This window comes from Panthera onca, chromosome D2, assembly GCF_046562875.1.
Source record: "Panthera onca isolate mPanOnc1 chromosome D2, mPanOnc1 haplotype 2, whole genome shotgun sequence".
Lineage (NCBI taxonomy): Eukaryota > Metazoa > Chordata > Mammalia > Carnivora > Felidae > Panthera > Panthera onca.
This window is the reverse complement of record NC_138349.1, coordinates 18,538,615-18,555,131: the sequence shown is the minus strand read 5'-3', so window position 1 is coordinate 18,555,131 and position 16,517 is coordinate 18,538,615. Positions and strand designations below refer to the sequence as shown.

Sequence of the window (16,517 nt, the reverse complement as noted above, 5' to 3'; positions counted from 1 at the left end):
GTGAGGGACACAAAGTTGCACTCTAGCAGAGGGGAGAGAAAGAAAGGTTATCCCTTTAGGCATATAGTTCAGAGGTATCCAAAGCTCACTGCCAAAGTAACATGAGATTTTTCTTTTGAAGATCTAATTTATTACTCATTTATACTGTGACTTTATTAGAACTATATGTAAAACTCTCTAGGAGGGATCAAAGAGGGGCATAGATATTTACAAGTGTTTTCCATTTTAAACCAGTAATGTAAGAAAGGCGCGGCTCAAGATTAAAACAACACACAACAATAAACAGCGAAGTTAAGAGAGAAGATTTAATCCAGTTTGGCAAAACTTCCACGTGACTCGGGGAAGAACATACGAGATTAAACCTCCTTAAATCACTTTTAATATTCTAGTTACTAGTCAAAACACCTGGCTGGGATAAAACATACTTGGAGGTTTTTACCTAGAAAATAGAATATATAATAACCCAAAGGAGTTTCAAATAATTCCTTTTTCTCCCACTGTTGCTACTGATTTTAGACCAGCACGGAGCAAAGCTCCACACAGCCCCATAACTCATCAATACCAAAAGACCAATTCCACAGGACACTGAGGCCTTTAATACCTTTATTTCAATCTGGCCAGGAATGTTTTTACAAGTAATTGACAAGATAATTAAATCTCCATTATCAACTATTTACTCATTCATTCAATAAATACTTACTGAGTACCTGCCATGTGCCACCACTGTTCAGGTCTTCATAGCCACACTACAGGATCTGCATTTCTTTTATTTTTTTAAAATTTTTGTAATGTTTATTTATTTTTGAGACAGGGAGAGACAGAGCATGAAGGGGCGAGGGTCAGAGAGAGGGGGAAACAGAATCTGAAGCAGGCTCCAGGCTCTGAGCTCTCAGCACAGAGCCTGACGCGGGGCTCGAACTCACAAACTGTGAGATCATGACCTGAGCCGAAGTCAGACGCCTAACCGACTGAGCCACCCAGGCGCCCCCAGATCTACATTTCTAAGTAGTCTTTTCAAACCACTGTAGTCTCTGGCCCCCCAAATCTAGGTAGATGTCCACCACATGCCAGTAGAGACTGATCTTCATGCAAACTCCCATATTCTAATGCCTAAACTTGAGAATGACTTCTTTCCCTGTTCGATCTTATTTCAAGCCAGTCTCTGCTATTTTCTAAGCAAGTTCCTCTGAGAGCAAGGACAGAACCTTATTCTCTTAAAATTTCTAGTAACGATTTTCTAGTACAAGAATTTGTGCCTACATACTCAAAAATTATTTGACAGAAATATCAAACATGCTTCTCTTTTGGTTATAAAATAGGAAACACAAGGGGCACCTGGGTGGCTCAGTCGGTTAAGCACCTGACTTCGGCTCAGGTCATGGTCTCATGGTTCATGAGTTCGAGCCCGGCGTCGGGCTCTGTGCAGACAGCTCTGAGCCTGGAGCCTGCTTCCGATTCTGGGTCTCCGTCTCTCTCTGCCCCACCCCCACTTGCACTCTGTGTCTCTCTCAAAAATAAATAAACATTTAAAAAAATGTTTATGAAGTAGCAAGTTCAAAAAACAAATAACAAATAAAACAGGAAAACACACGGTCCCAAACATTTATATTACAGAAAACAGAGAACTGGAAATATGTGCACCTCTGAATTCCAACTCTCCTTTCATATATTAGGAAGCCATTCATTCAATCGTCAATGCATAAAACAAGACTGCTATTCCCACATGGCACTGCTCACCAAAACCATCTGTTCTCCTGCCTTTCCTTGCTTTCCTTTGGAGTTTAATATCTGACATTTGGAAATGGAAACCCCTCTTGAGACAGAGTCCCAGAGTCCCAAGGTTAATAAAGGCAATACTGCCCTGCCCCACCCCTCTTCCCTGTCTCTTCCTTTTACAACAGCATCCCCACCCTTACCTACTGCTGTTCAGGACATTTTCCGTCACGTTGGTGGCAAACATGCCTGTATGGACATCTCGCTCTTGAACAAAAAGCACATAAGAAAGACGTCTTGCAAGCCATCCTCGATGCCTGCAACGTGAAAGGGGAAAAAAAAAAAAAAAGACTTAGGAACACCTAAAATGAACTGCTTAAATTATACAGCTGTTTCCCTGATGTAGAAACAAAGCCTCATTTCATCTATTCCTGCTATCTGGTGTTATCCTATAGCAAATTCTCCTTGGCAGTTCAAGATGATCTGTGGCAATTTCACTCACAATTTCTTTCATGTACTCTCAACTAAAATTTAAACTTGGAATTTGACTACTAAAATGCCTGAATAGTGTACTCTGCAAATAATAAACCAAATACCAAAAGAAAAATGCCTTATTTCATTACTACATTTTTTAAAAGTAAGTTCAATGCTGTATATATAAGCAATATAGCTTATGGCTGTGGGCTATAAAGAGATAATTTGGAAGTCTTTTCCTACCATAAAGGGCTTTTTTGTTATTATAGTAATTCTTCTAAGATAATCGCTAACTCCCAAAATGAGTGGACAAGGCTAGTCAAGGGAAGTCAAGGATAACTAAAGTATGGCCTGAACACCTATATACAGGGCTCATGAGGCCAGAAGTTCTTTCCCTTTTTCTTCCCCCACATTTGACATTTCTAAGAGATAGGACATATTCACACCAATGTTGGTGGCTATGTGTTATTTATATGGGGGCTTGGGGACAGAGAACTCAGAAAAAGGTTAGAACCTTCATATGCAATATTTTGAAACCATGTGTAATGATTGTGTAATGCCTCATTATCATTTCCCCCTTAAGGACATTCAAATGGCCAGATTTCAAATATAAATTCATGAACTCTGAAAAGCCTTCAGTTGAAGAAATTTGAGGAAGAACTGTGGAATCACTCGTTCCTTCATCTTTTTTGCTGACATTCTCTTTTTCTTCCCCCTTTCCTAGTTGTCTGCAAATTTGGTCCAATAGGGTAAATATTTAATTCTAAATTCTTCCTCGAGTGAATACTTTCAGAACTGTTATTAGAATGTACAGTCTCCGGGGTGCCTTGGTGGCTCTGTCGGTTGAGCATCCGACTTCAGCTCAGGTCATGATCTCAGGTCTGTGGGTTTGAGCCCTGCTTCAGGCTCTGTGCTGACAGCTCAGAGCCTGGAGCCAGTTTCAGATTCTGTGTCTCCCTCTCTCTCTGACCCTCCCCCGTTCATGTTCTGTCTCTCTCTGTCTCAAAAAATAAATAAACGTTAAAAAAAAATTAAAAAAAAAAAAAGAATGCACAAAGTCCCAGTTCTTGATGAAATCCTTTTGTAATGGACTGAAAGCTCTGTGTGTGTGTGTGTGTGTGTGTGTGTATAAAAATGTCTTCCCTTCACTTCATGTAACACACAGAGCAGCCATACAGCCAGCTCAACCACACAGGCAGTTTATTACACCAAACGGTTTCATATCACCGAGTCATTATCACATTGAATGGTTTCATATCACTGAGTCAATATAGCATATGCTTTTTTTTTTCTTAACTGCCTCCAACTGAGGACAACAAATGAACCCTCTGTCTGACTTTATACATAAAATGTCTACTTACATAAACAAGAAGAGGCTCTCTATGAGATCCCTTTTCTTAGGATCTTAATCAAGTCAAAAAGGGAAAAAAAAAAAAAAAAATCAGTGGCCCAGAATTTCTCCTCTCTCCTTTAAATGTAAGATAGAGACAGAAGGGTAGCATGGGAATGGGAAAAAATATGTCCCTTGATTTTAGTTCTATTAAAAAAAAAAAAGGCATTTAATATATATGCAAGTATTGTCATTCTCAATTATGATCTCATCACCAAAATATGATTAGTAATTCCAGAAAGCCTTCAAATTTAAGTATTTGACTTCTTAGATAAATTTTCACAGAATTTAAAGCATTTCTCATCACCTGAGCCTACTACTGACCTATCCCAGGCATTTACTCTTAGAATTATAAGGACTGGTAGCATTTTTGGCTGCCATTCTCTCCTGCCTCACAGACTTTCACACAATCTTCCCTCCCCCCTCCCTTATCCCCTAGCCTAGATTCATTAAAACAAAGCCTCTTTTCTCTCACTCAGATGCCCAACAGCCCATCCCCACGTGTCTGAAGTCTGGAAGAATTCTAAAAAAAGTCTTAAGCTAATAATAAATGAAAGAGCATTTGCTCAATATAGGAAAATATCTTCTAAAACTCCATAGATCAGGCTGATTTCAATTTTTAAGTATAAAATAATAATTTGTAAGCCATTCAACCCTACCCTTTCCTCAGATAAATCTTTACCATGTTTTGTCACACTTCAGATATAAAATCAGTATACAGGAGCCCCTGGGTGGCTCGGTTGGTTGAGCATCCAACTCTTGATTTCAGCTTAGGTCATGGTCTCACGGTCCATGGGATCAAGCCCCTCGTCAGGCTTTGCCCTGGCAGCACACAGCCTGCTTGGGATTCTCTCTCCCTCTCTCTGCCCCTCCCCCACTCACTCTCTCTCAAAATAAATGAATAAGCTTTAAAAATATATATATACTGGGATGCCTGGGTGGCTTAGTTAAGCGTTCGACTTCAGCTCAGGTCATGATCTCATAGTTCATGAGTTCAAGCCCCATGTCGGACTCTGTGCTGACAGCTCAAAGCCTGGAGCCTGCTTTGGATTCTGTCTCCCTCTCTCTCTGCCCACCCCCCCCCCCCCACACACACACCCTGCTCATACTCGGTCTCTCTCTCTCTCTTTCAAAAATAAATAAAACATTAAAAAAAATTTTTTTTTAATAAAAATATATATACAAATGGGGCGCCTGGGTGGCTCAGTTGGTTGAGCGTCTGACTTTGGCTCAGGTCATGATCTCGTGGTTTGTGAGTTTGAGCCCCACATTGGGCTCTGTGCTGACAGCTCAGAGCCTAGAGCCTGCTTCGGGTTCTGTGTCTCCCTCTCCATCTGCCCCTTCCCTGCTGGTACTCTGTCTTTCCATGTCTCTCAAAAAATAAAATAAAACATCAAAAAATTAAAATGTACACACACACACACACACACACACACACACACAACAAAAAGAGAAAGCTATAGGTGATATCTACACCCTCATGAAATAGTTACCATATAATTACATAGCAGTAATAGTAAGAGATCTCTCAGGTGGCTGTACTGCTTCCAATTTTTAGATAAAGCCTCTTGTGTCACAAGCTCAATTCTATTAACTCAAAAACATGAAGAGATTCATCTTAAGGTATAGGCACTGATTATTACAGTTCTTCTTTTGAGATGTATTAGAAATATAAGAAATTTCTTTTTACCTTGTGTGAGTTTCATTGATATAAATAACATTCCGCAAACCCAAAGATGGGATACTGGAGTTGAAAAATTTATCCTACATGAAACGAAATACACACAGACATAAATATACAATTGGATTTCTGGCAAAGAGCTCACATTCCCACTTCTTGATAACTTTTATAACTCAAGTATGAAGTTAGGCATTGCAAAAATCTAAGTGATGAAGAAAAATTACATTTTATTGAGAAAAGTACTTTTTGGCCTTCAGAGAAGGTCACAAACTTGCAAAGGAAATTGTGCCTCCCTGTCCTGCCTCATTCCCCACCCTCAACCCAAAAGAGTTAAAGCTACAGAGAGCTTAAATCAACGATAGGAACACTGAAGATTTCAGTGTTTCCCACATGTAAAAATACCGTACCATAGTTATCTTTAGATTACTAAATCTGGCAATAATGCTGACACAGTAATTATTATCCCCATTTTACAGACAGAAAAATTGAGACTGACAGGGGTTTTTAATATTCAAATCTACATCTTGCTCTAAATGTTTACTTCATTAGAAAACGTATGGCTGAAGGGGACTCTCTTGACAGGAAACCTTAAGGGATAATTCAGAGAGAGTTCTGCTCAAAAGAGAAAGTCTATAGCTTTATCAGTGTGGACAAAAAGGTAAGCTTTCCACAGATAAATGTTGGGAAAGCATAATGTACCTTCAATAAAAGATATAAAAATATTTAAGTGAATCTCTTTAGAGATCAGGAAAACGGTATCAGAGAAAGGGTAGCAAATATCAAAAAAATATTATAAAAATATTATTTAAAATTATTTTAAATAGGGACACCTGGGTGGCTCAGTTGGTTGAACATCCGACTTTGGATTTCAGCTTGGGTCATGATCTCACTGGTCACGGGACTGAGTCCCATGTCAGGCTCTGCGCTGAAGGTATGGAGCCTGCTTGGGATTTTCTCTCTCCCTCTCTCTCCTCCTCTCTCTGCCCCTCCCCTACTCACGTTCTCTAGTAAGTATTTTAAAAATCATTTTAAATAAACATGCCATGATGAGAAAAAATGAAATATGGCCTTTTGTAGCAACGTGGATGGCACTGGAGAGTGTGATGCTAAGTGAAATAAGCCATACAGAGAAAGACAGATACCATATGGTTTCACTCTTATGTGGATCCTGAGAAACATAACAGAAACCCATGGGGGAGGGGAAGGGAAAAAAAAAAAAAAAAAAAAGAGGTTAGAGTGGGAGAGAGCCAAAGCATTAGAGACTGTTAAAAACTGAGAACAAACTGAGGGTTGATGGGGGGTGGGAGGGAGGGCAGGGTGGGAGGGAGGGCAGGGTGGGTGATGGGTATTGAGGAGGGCACCTTTTGGGATGAGCACTGGGTGTTGTATGGAAACCAATTTGACAGTAAATTTCATATATTAAAAATAAATAAATAAATAAATAAATAAATAAAAATTAAAAAAATAAATAAATAAATAAACATGCCATGGAAGAACATCAAAGATCAAGTTCAGCTCCAACAGGAACTGTATTTAAGCAAAAATCAATTATATACTATACTACTGACCTATTCCTACCCCAAACCACTCCTATCACCACCACCAAGTAATTTCCTATATTCTCTTCTGACTTAAGAACATATTAGAGTCAAGGTATTATTTTGATCTTTTAAGCATTTAAAATTAGAATTAGAGAAGATGCCAGGTCTAAAAAGAAAGCCACATGATCATCTATTTAAATCTGTATTTCTACTGGCCTATTAACCTGAACTGGCCATACTCCCGGACCACAAGTTATCATGACCGTTCCATTCTACCAACATAGCACTTCTGTTCTAAAGGAACAATATTTATGATTAAGACATTCTTGAGCAGACCTGAATATTTAACATAAACTGCTTGGGTCCCACACAAGTTAGTAAATCCCTTATACCAGACTCAGAATTCTACTTCCTGCCAAGCCAACCCAGAATAGAACATTCATGCAGTACAGCTAGATATTTATACAGATTACAAGCAATCTCTATAAATGACAGGCATTTAGATGGCAGAATTTCTGTCCTGATAACTGGCCCATCCCAGAGAGAGCTGAACGTCCAGGCATACCTTTTAAAAGGCAACTCTACTGCCGGAGAACACAGCCACATTAGATTCTAAATTCCTGTGCTAACTCATCCCTCTAGCAAACTGCCAACAGAGGCTGACCACTCATTTGAGTGACTCTCTTCAAATACTACACTGTAATATGGATGATTTTGCATGATTGTGTCTGTTTCACCAAGATACAAACAACAAGCCCGTATACACTCTATTTAAAATATTCATCCTTGAGGCACCTGGGTGGCCCTCACCTGGGAGGCAACTGGGTGGCCCTAGTTAAGTATCTTACACTTGATTTCGGGTCAGGTCATGATCTCATGGTGATTAGATGGAGCTCCATGGGGGGCTCTGACCTGGGTATGGAGCCTGCTTGGGATTCTCTCTCTGCCTTTCCCTCTGCCCCTCCCCCACGTGCTTGTGCTCTCTCTCTCAAAAAAATAAATTAAATCTTCATCCTAACATTTAGTAACCATCCTTCACTATCATAGTCAACAGACACCATCCATCCCTACTCACCCTCCCCCAACAGAAACTTACCAAAAGGAGAGTAGGGCAAAGCCATAGTTTTAAAGCTTTAAAACTCTCTCCTGCTACCCCTTGCTCATCTTGCTAGAAGTTGAACATTGAATTAAAAGTTCAACATGTAGAAGTTACATGAAGGTTCCCACCAACTCTTAGAGTTATCTAAAAGTAAGATCTACCCTTCCCCTAAAGTCATACTAAACTAAAACAACCAAATTATCACTTAGCATCAACTGTTTAACCAATGTTTACTGAATAAATGAATGGAAAGACAAATTGAGTCAACATCATTACTTGAAATAATTTGGTTTATAAACGTGGGCCTAAGTTCTTAAAATGAATTAAGTCCATTAAGACTACCCAGTAATAAGATTCACACAAAGTTGGAATTTCACTCTGTTTATTAAAGGTCAACAAGCAGTAACACTCTTACCCAGCTCTGGGGAGTACAGGAATAACAACATCTTCCAACAAATGGCCTTTTCCGGCTCATTAGGCTTTCTTTCCATTTTAAGGTTGCAGATCTGAAGACAGTAGGTCTGAAACCACACTCACCCTAATAAATGTTAAGGGGAAAAAGTGTCTGAATGGCAAGAAAACTATACTTGTCCACTTTCTCTCTAAAACTAAGATATTTCAGAAGAGAAACTTAGTACTTCGATTTCTTTTGGTAATATAAGTTCCTCAGTGTAATTTTCCTTCATGGTACTCCCCTCCATCATCAACACTTGGAACAAAACTTGGAACATAAGCAAAAATTGAACACCGAAGAATGATAATGGCTAGCAAGGACGTCTGCACACTCAGAGGTTCAAAGGCAAGATTAAACAGCCCATGACAGTAGCAGGTAAATAAAATCAGGCTCCTGGATCCATACAGGGAACAGTTAATCTTATTCCTCTTCAATCACAGACGCCCACAAAAGCACTACAAAGTCTTACATAGTAAGCAAGTTGTTACATACAACTTGAAATATTTTAAATTAAAAAACAAGGTAAACTTATGTAACATTCCTTTATCCTGGCTGGAATTTAAATTATAGCTGTAAAGTCCAGTTAGGGTCAAATTCTGCTCCTGTTTTAAACACTTTGTTCATTGAGTTCATTAGTTGCTCAAATACCAGACAAAACATTCTCAAAAATTAGCAGAAAAACCCCCCAAAACTCTGATACCATTTTTATATAAAGCAGAGTGTTCAAGAAATATTTTAAACAAGCCATGTTATGTCAAAATGGGGGGGGGGGGGGACACAATACAAGAAAATGCATATCCTTTGAATTGAGATTCATACTAAAATTTATTTCCCACTTAGAAGAAAAAAAAAAAAACCCTTTATTTCCATTACAAAATTCATACTTATTACATTATGGAAAACAGATACAGAAAGTACACCATCCAAAACAACTCCTAGGTTTTTTTTTTTCTATGCAAAGTATTTTGCTTTTTAACATAATCACTGTGCTTAAATATCCTACCCAACTGTCTCTTCCCAATTAACATAAAACCATAAGAATTTTTAAATATGAAGTCTCATAGGCATACCTTCTAACAGCTGGAGGCAGTTTCTTTAGATATTAACCTCTACATGATATTATGTCGCTTCCAGTTCTCCACCTTCATAAACAACATTAAAATGAACATCTTTGAATGTTTTAACCCCTATTCAACTTACCCATTCCTCGTTTGCATGCTTACATCGACCAACACTGTATTCTGATGAATTTGGCAGGTAAGAAACATCTATTGTGCCAAGGGTCAGTGCAGATTCATCCATGTCACAAGGGGTAACTCCCAGATCATGTGCTATGAAAAAAAATATATATATACACCATTTAAATTAATAAGCCAGACAGTAGACACCAAAACTCAAAATTCTGACCTCGACATTCTTTTGTTCCATCATACGATGTCAAATGACCTCTGATGGGCTTCCACCATGTTTAGTTGATGTGTAAAAACAGTGTTTGATGTGTTTAAACTCAACATCATCTCCGGTAGACTGTTCTTATTTTTGTTTTTTTTTTAAATCAACATCTGCATCTTTAGACTTCTTGAATAAAACAGCCACGAAAGGGCAACGTAAATAATAGCTTATTTCAGGTAGGTGACGAAGAATTATTTTATTTGCATTAATAACTGAATAGTTCCTGGGAGAATGGAGGCCATGTGTTTATTTGATTAAATATAAGTTACATGTATGCACACAAATAGGTAATTTTCCTTAATTATGTGCTGGTAATTTTTGGTCATACATACTATGCAATGGAAGCATGGGTAAAAGCAAGAGACTTTAGAGAGAGCGCCTCTAAAGTTCCCCACTTAAACTGAATTGAGCTCTCAATTTTCTCGTGATGTCTTAAATGCAATGGCATTTGCACTTTTAATACATCTACAAAGCTTTAAATCAAAACCACACCATCTTGAAATATCGGACTTAAAAGCTTTCACCCTTTTCGATGTCTTTTCATACCCTAAGGGAAAAGGTTCACTAACGGTGCACTGCTAAAGAAAACAGAGATTAACCTAAAATATAAAAACTCCCTAATTGTCAAATTGCTTCAGCTTTTGTCTATTTCTCACCTGGCCTTAAATTATTCCTTTAAAATTCTGAAAGGTCACGTCCAGGGTAACTGTTATTTGGAGCGTATATTCTGATTTCGTTATAATCCCCATACGGGTTTGCTGCGGCATCTACTGTCCTCGGCACAACCATTATATAGCACATCCTTAACAATTTAACATGGCATCAACCTAACCTAACCTAACAGGCCAGGAGAAAACAGGAAAGCAATACACCTGGCATGAAAGCTCTTCACGATTGTAAAATAAATCAGCTATCAGTTTCACATGCAGAATGTAGCTAAAGCATGGGGAGCCCCGCTGCGGCCCGAGAAAAAGTCCCTGGTGGCCCCAGAGCTGGAGGAGTGGAAGAAGAGAGAGCGGATTGCCAATAGGAAGTCACGGCTTCGCTCCTCCCTCCCTACAGCGTTGATCCGAGGTCCATAAGTAAATCAAAATCTGGAGGCGCCAGACTATCGGCTGAGGGGAACCAACTCTGGGTTTTGTAAGAACAGCGATCGGAGGAGGCTCACCTCGGAAGCCAAACATACCCGAATTCAAACCACCCACTGCTGACCATCTGTGTGACTTTGAACAAGTTGGTTAACTTCTATGCCTGGGTTTCCCCATCTGGAAAATGGGCATATGCTAGATCCTACCTCCTGGGGGTTGCTGGGAGGGTTGGATTGTATCTATAAAGTGCCTAACCCAGCGTCTGACACACGGTGCACGCTCAGACCCATCAATGGTCATGTGCCATCGGACTGTTCTCAGCACCAGCTGCTTGCAGAGCACCCCAGCAGCCTCAAAGGCAATGAGGTGCGTAGGCTACTCAGTCCACGGGAACTTCCCTCCTCCTCCAGGGGAGCCCACACCGCGGCCGGGTCTCCCAGGGACAGAACCATCCCGACCCCCCCACCCAGCACGAGCCGGGCCCACTTCTCAGGAGGAACCCCGGAGCTCGGGGGGGATGAGAACAACCTGCCGGCGTCGCGCCGGGTCCAACGGAGAGGGCGACGACGCACTTGGCGCGGCACTCCGGGCCCGAGCAGCCTCCCGCAGCCGCTCTCGCCCTCGCGGTCCGCACCCGGCAGCTGCGCCGGCTTCGGCTGCGGCTGCTGCAGCTGCCGGCACTTCAAGTCTCCGCCGGTGCTGCTGCAACGTCGCGTCCCGATGACGCAGGCGGCGCCCGCGAGTGAGCGGAGCCGGAGGGAGTGGGCCGACCTCAGACGTGGGCGGGGGGGGGGGGGGGGGGGAGCGCGGCGCCCGGGCTCCGCGTTCGGATCGCAATAGAACGTGCGCACACAAGGGGGCCGGTGGGGCCAATAACGGAGCGCGAGCGCCTAATCGGAAGGTTACTCTGCCTCGGCGCAGAGTCACGTGTGCGCGCGCCTGCGCGTTGCTGCACGTGCGCCTGAGGCTCCATTGTGTCAACTCTGCCTATCTGGAGGTCTGTATCCCCGCCTCGCTCTTTGGGGAGTGTTCGCCTGGGCCGTTTGGTTCCCTTGTGCGTGTGTGTGGGGTTAGGAAATTTGTAAGACTCTGCAGAAATTGTCAGGGTTGGGGGAGCTGCGGATCGGGAGCGGCCCTGTTGTGTAATGTCTGTTAACAGTGGCTGAGTGCCTTTTCCTTACAATGGAAGAAAATGAGTTGAAAGAAAAATAAATAAGGCTTAAAAGAGCCCGAGTCCTAATCTGCCTACCTCTAACCCTTCAAACAAAATAACTTGGGGTCACAAGGAAGTTCTTTCACAATATTTGTCATGCCATTGACAAGGCCAGTGGTTATCAAGAACATTAGCAATTCGGAAGGCAAAAGATAACGTTTTACCCGCACCTTAACAACAAACATTGTTTGAACTGGCAGATGGGAATACGAAGGTGATTAAGACGCAGCAGAGTCCCTGGTCTCACACCTCTGCTGCCAGTCCTCATCTCCTCTATGAACGTTAACCCCCACTTCTATCGAAACATGCCCTCCGCGTCCCCCCATCAAAAACCATCCAGAGCTCTCCACAGTCCACATGCCGGAGCCTGGCACGTAGGCCTCCAACAGATAGGCCTCGACTTTTCCCGCAGTCGCCAAGAGGAGCTCCTACAGCAACCTCTCTGGTTGTCCCTAGTCAAAACACGGGTTCCCGTAGTCTTAATCGTGCCCACACCACTCTTTTCTAAATTCTATCATTCTTTCCTGAACTAGGTCCCCAAGCCTTCCCTAACTTCTCCAGCCCTCAGTAATCACACCCTTCTGTGAAAGCTCACAGATTTACCCAGGTGCCACATTCTGGGTCTTTATCAATCTGTGTCATTCTTCCACAAGAGTAGGAACTCATCGTCAAAATCAGTGACTTTTCTCGGTCTCAGTAAAAACAGCACTCATTTATGGTAAACCCTCAATAGCTACTCTTAAAGCTGAGGAACAAGAAGAAAAACAAGAGTTCCTTTTCTTGAACTTTCAGCTTCTATTTCTAAATTCATCTCAGAATTCAGGGGGGTCCTTTTTTTAAAACAATCCAAAACTGTAGGAGTGGCGATGCAAGAAAAAAAAAAAAAAAAGATTGAGCTGCTTGAAGTCCAAATTCCTGTGTTTATTCAAACCCACACACACCTTAACTCCAAGCACACACCTAAGTCTTCAAAGGCTATGTTGACTAGAATACCATGAATTCAAATCCCAAAACGTCATGACATTTTGTGTATAGATTTCTGGTCCCTGACCAAAAAGAAAAAGAAAAAAAGAAAACAGAGGAACGTCTCAGGGTTTGAAGTCACAGCTAAAGAGAAAGTAATGTGAAATGAAAGAGAGAGAGCATTACAGGAATGGAAATGGAAGCCAGAGGGGAAAATTACATTTTCTTTCACAGAATTTATTTGTAGTTACTCTTCTGTAACATCCATTGCACAAGGATGAACTGTACTTGCAGGAGATGTGGATTGCAATGCAAGGTGTTTCAGGTTACGTAAGGAGAGTTGTTTCGGAAACAGCTGACAACCTCAGCAGTCTGTTTTATCAACAGAACAACAATAATTTATAGTAATCCAGCAGCTAAGGCAGCTAAGATGGAACAACATTGACTGAATTTACTCTCCTACTAAAACAACTAAAGAAATAAAATAGGCAGCAGGGCAGGGCAGGGCAGACCATAAGAGAGAGCAGACGAATAAGGTGAGCACTCCGCTTACTAAGGCAGGTGCCAGACAACAGTGCAGAGAGGGGGATCCAGAAAAAGCTAGACAGACTACCTGAGTTGAGGAGATAGAATCGGGAGACCAGGGAAGCCCAAACAGCTGGAGCTGGGAGTAGAGACCTAGAGAGAAGAGAACTACACGTGTTAGGAGGAGCTGTGAAGACCTACAGGTCATGCTCCAGTCTTCAGCTGATTAGCACGTGAATGGGAGGAAACTAACCAAGGCCAGGGAAAGAGCCACCTAGACAGAGAGAGAGAACAATCACCAAAGGTTGCATGGGACAGGGAATTGGTTCTGTTCCCACAAGTCAGAGTGGAAAGATACCCAGCGATCATACAGGACCAGGAACAGGACCCGATCCTGGCACCCAGATCAGAAACCTCATAATATATGACTCAGTAGGTCTTGCCTTGGGAGTGGAGTAAAAATAACCTCAGGGTAATTGCTGTTCTGGTCCTACCTAACAAATCTTAAATGCTAGCCCCAAAAGGATCAAACCGATTCCAAGAACAGTGTCCGAAAACAAGGCCCAACAGTACTTGGAAATCAGAAAAGGAAATGAAATTCCTTTTCTGAAGGAAATCAGAAAAATCCAGCACCCAATTCACAATGTCTGGCAACCAATTGAAAATGATCAGGCATACAAAAAAAAAGTGGGAAAAAATGGTCCATATACAGAGAAAAATGAATCAATTGAAAGAATCACAGAAATGACAGAGATTACAGACTCAGTAAACTAGGACATTAAAAAATAATTCGAGGGGCACCTGGGTGGCTCAGTCGGTTAAGCGTCCGACTTCAGCTCAGGTCATGATCTCACATTCCGTGAGTTCGAGCCCCACCTCGGGCTCTGTGCTGACAGCTTAGAGCCTGGAGCTTGCTTCTGATTCTGTCTCCCTCTCTCTCTGCCCCTCCCCTGCTCATGCTCTCTCTCTCTGTCTCAAAAATAAAAACATTTAAAAAAATTAAAAAAAAAAATAATTAGATCTGTATTCTATGTGGCCAAAAGAAGTCGAGACATGGAATCTTTTAACAGACCCAAAGCAAACGCCTAGAAATTAAAAGAACGTTGTCTGAGATTTTTAACACACACACCCCTACATTTCTTTCAGATTAAATATTACTGAAAAAAAAACAAAAGTTAAAGAACCTGAAAACATTGCAATAAAAGCTATCCCAAATGAAATACAGAGGGAATAAAAAGACTGAAAATATAAGCAGAGTATCCATGAGCTTAACATACATGCAGGTGGAATCCCTGAAGCAAATATGAGAGTGAGGAGGAGTCAGCACAGGCAGAAAAAAAAATTCCAAGACATAGTGTCTGGAAACTTCCCAATTTCGGTAAAAACTATCAACTCACAAATCCCAGAAGCTCAACAAGCTCTAAGTAGAAATACATAGAAAACTATACTAAGGAACATCACCATTAAATTGCTTAAAACCAGTGCTAAAGTGAAAATCTTAAAAGAGTGGAATAAAAGGGACGCCTGGGTGGCTCAGTGTGTTGACCTTTCGACTTCAGCTCAGGTCATGATCACATGGTTCGTGGGTTTGAGCCTTGCGTCGGACTCTGGGCTGACAGCTCAGAGCCTGGAGCCTGCTTCGGATTCTGTGTCTCCCTTTCTCTCTCTCTCTCTCTCTCTCTCTCTCTCTCTCTCTCAAAAATAAATAAATATTTAAAAAATTAAGGGGCGCAGTCGGTTAGGCGTCCAACTTGGGCTCAGGTCATGATCTCACAGTTTGTTGGTTCAGGTCCTGCATCGGGCTCTGTGCTAACAGCGCAGAGCCTGGAACCTGCTTCAGATTCTATGTCTCATTCTCTCTCTGCCCCTCCCCCACTTGTGCTCTGTCTCTCAAACATAAATAAATGTAAAAAAAAAATTTTTAATTAAAAAAAAGATGCATATCTATGTAAAGAGACAAAGATAAAATGACAGCAGATGTCTCAACAGAAGTTTGCAAACAAGTCAGGAAAGTAGCATCTTTTAAGTACTCAAAGAAAAACTCAATCTAGAATTCTTTTCCCCAAATAGATATATTTCAAAAATAAGACAAAATAAAGGCATGCTCTGACATACATAGTCCAACTATCCATTACAGCCAAGATGGTCATGTGACCCAGTTCTGGGCAATGAGACCTAAGAGAAAGTCAAATTCGAGGATTTCCAGAGAAGCTTTTCTTTCTTAGTAAAAGGGAACAGGGAGCTGGCACGGCTTCTTTTTCACTTTTTTCCCCCATTTGTTCCGTAACTTGATGTCCAAACCCAATGCCACCAATCACATACCTCTGCATTTTGTTAAATCTCTATCTGTTTAAACCACGATAATCTTACTTTCTGTTACTCACAAGCAAATGAGTGTCTGACTCATATTTAATTTTGAGCACAATTCTAGCCACTATAATGACTGAAATATATGGGGGTGGGGGGAGAGAGAAAGAGTTAAGAAATAGTCCCTGCCAATTTAAGATACAAAACAGATGAACATAAGGGAAGGGAAGCAAAATTAATATAAAAACAGAGAGGGAAACAAACCATAAGACCCTCTTAAATACAGAGAACAAACTGAAGGTTGCTGGCTGGGTGTTGGGTGGGGGGATGGGCCAAACGGGGAAGGGGCATTAAGAAGGACACTTGGGATGAGCACTGGGTGATATATGTAAGGGATGAATCACTAAATTCTATTCCTGAAATCATTATTACACTATATGTTAACTAACTTGGATTTAAATTAAAAAATAATAAAAATTAAAAAAAAAAAAAAAAGTCCCTGCCAGTCTATCTTGTGGGGGCTTGTAGCAATGGAAGTGACCTCAGAGCCAGACATTTAGAAAGAATCCTAGACCAGAAGAGAATGGAATCCCTCTGACTCAAGTTTACCACATTTG

The 16,517-nt window shown here is 41.2% G+C and overlaps 1 protein-coding gene across 6 annotated transcripts in view; it reads right to left on the bottom strand.

Moving 5' to 3' along the window:
- Positions 1 to 16,517, bottom strand: part of GPAM (glycerol-3-phosphate acyltransferase, mitochondrial) — a 63,073-nt gene that overhangs the window by 25,238 nt on the left and 21,318 nt on the right. For 2 of the 6 annotated variants that reach the window (XM_078434833.2, XM_078434838.2), the window contains exons 2-5: positions 9,553 to 9,683; positions 8,314 to 8,436; positions 5,268 to 5,341; positions 1,917 to 2,030 (exon numbers count right to left, since the gene is read on the bottom strand). In XM_078434833.2, the coding sequence (XP_078290959.1) occupies positions 1,917 to 2,030; positions 5,268 to 5,341; positions 8,314 to 8,436; positions 9,553 to 9,654 (413 nt within the window). In that variant the 5' untranslated portion in view covers positions 9,655 to 9,683. Of the gene's footprint in view, positions 1 to 1,916; positions 2,031 to 5,267; positions 5,342 to 8,313; positions 8,437 to 9,552; positions 9,684 to 9,759; positions 9,931 to 11,420; positions 11,621 to 16,517 lie in introns of those variants that run through there. The other 4 variants (XM_078434835.2, XM_078434837.2, XM_078434836.2 and 1 more) reach the window with 4 other exon arrangements.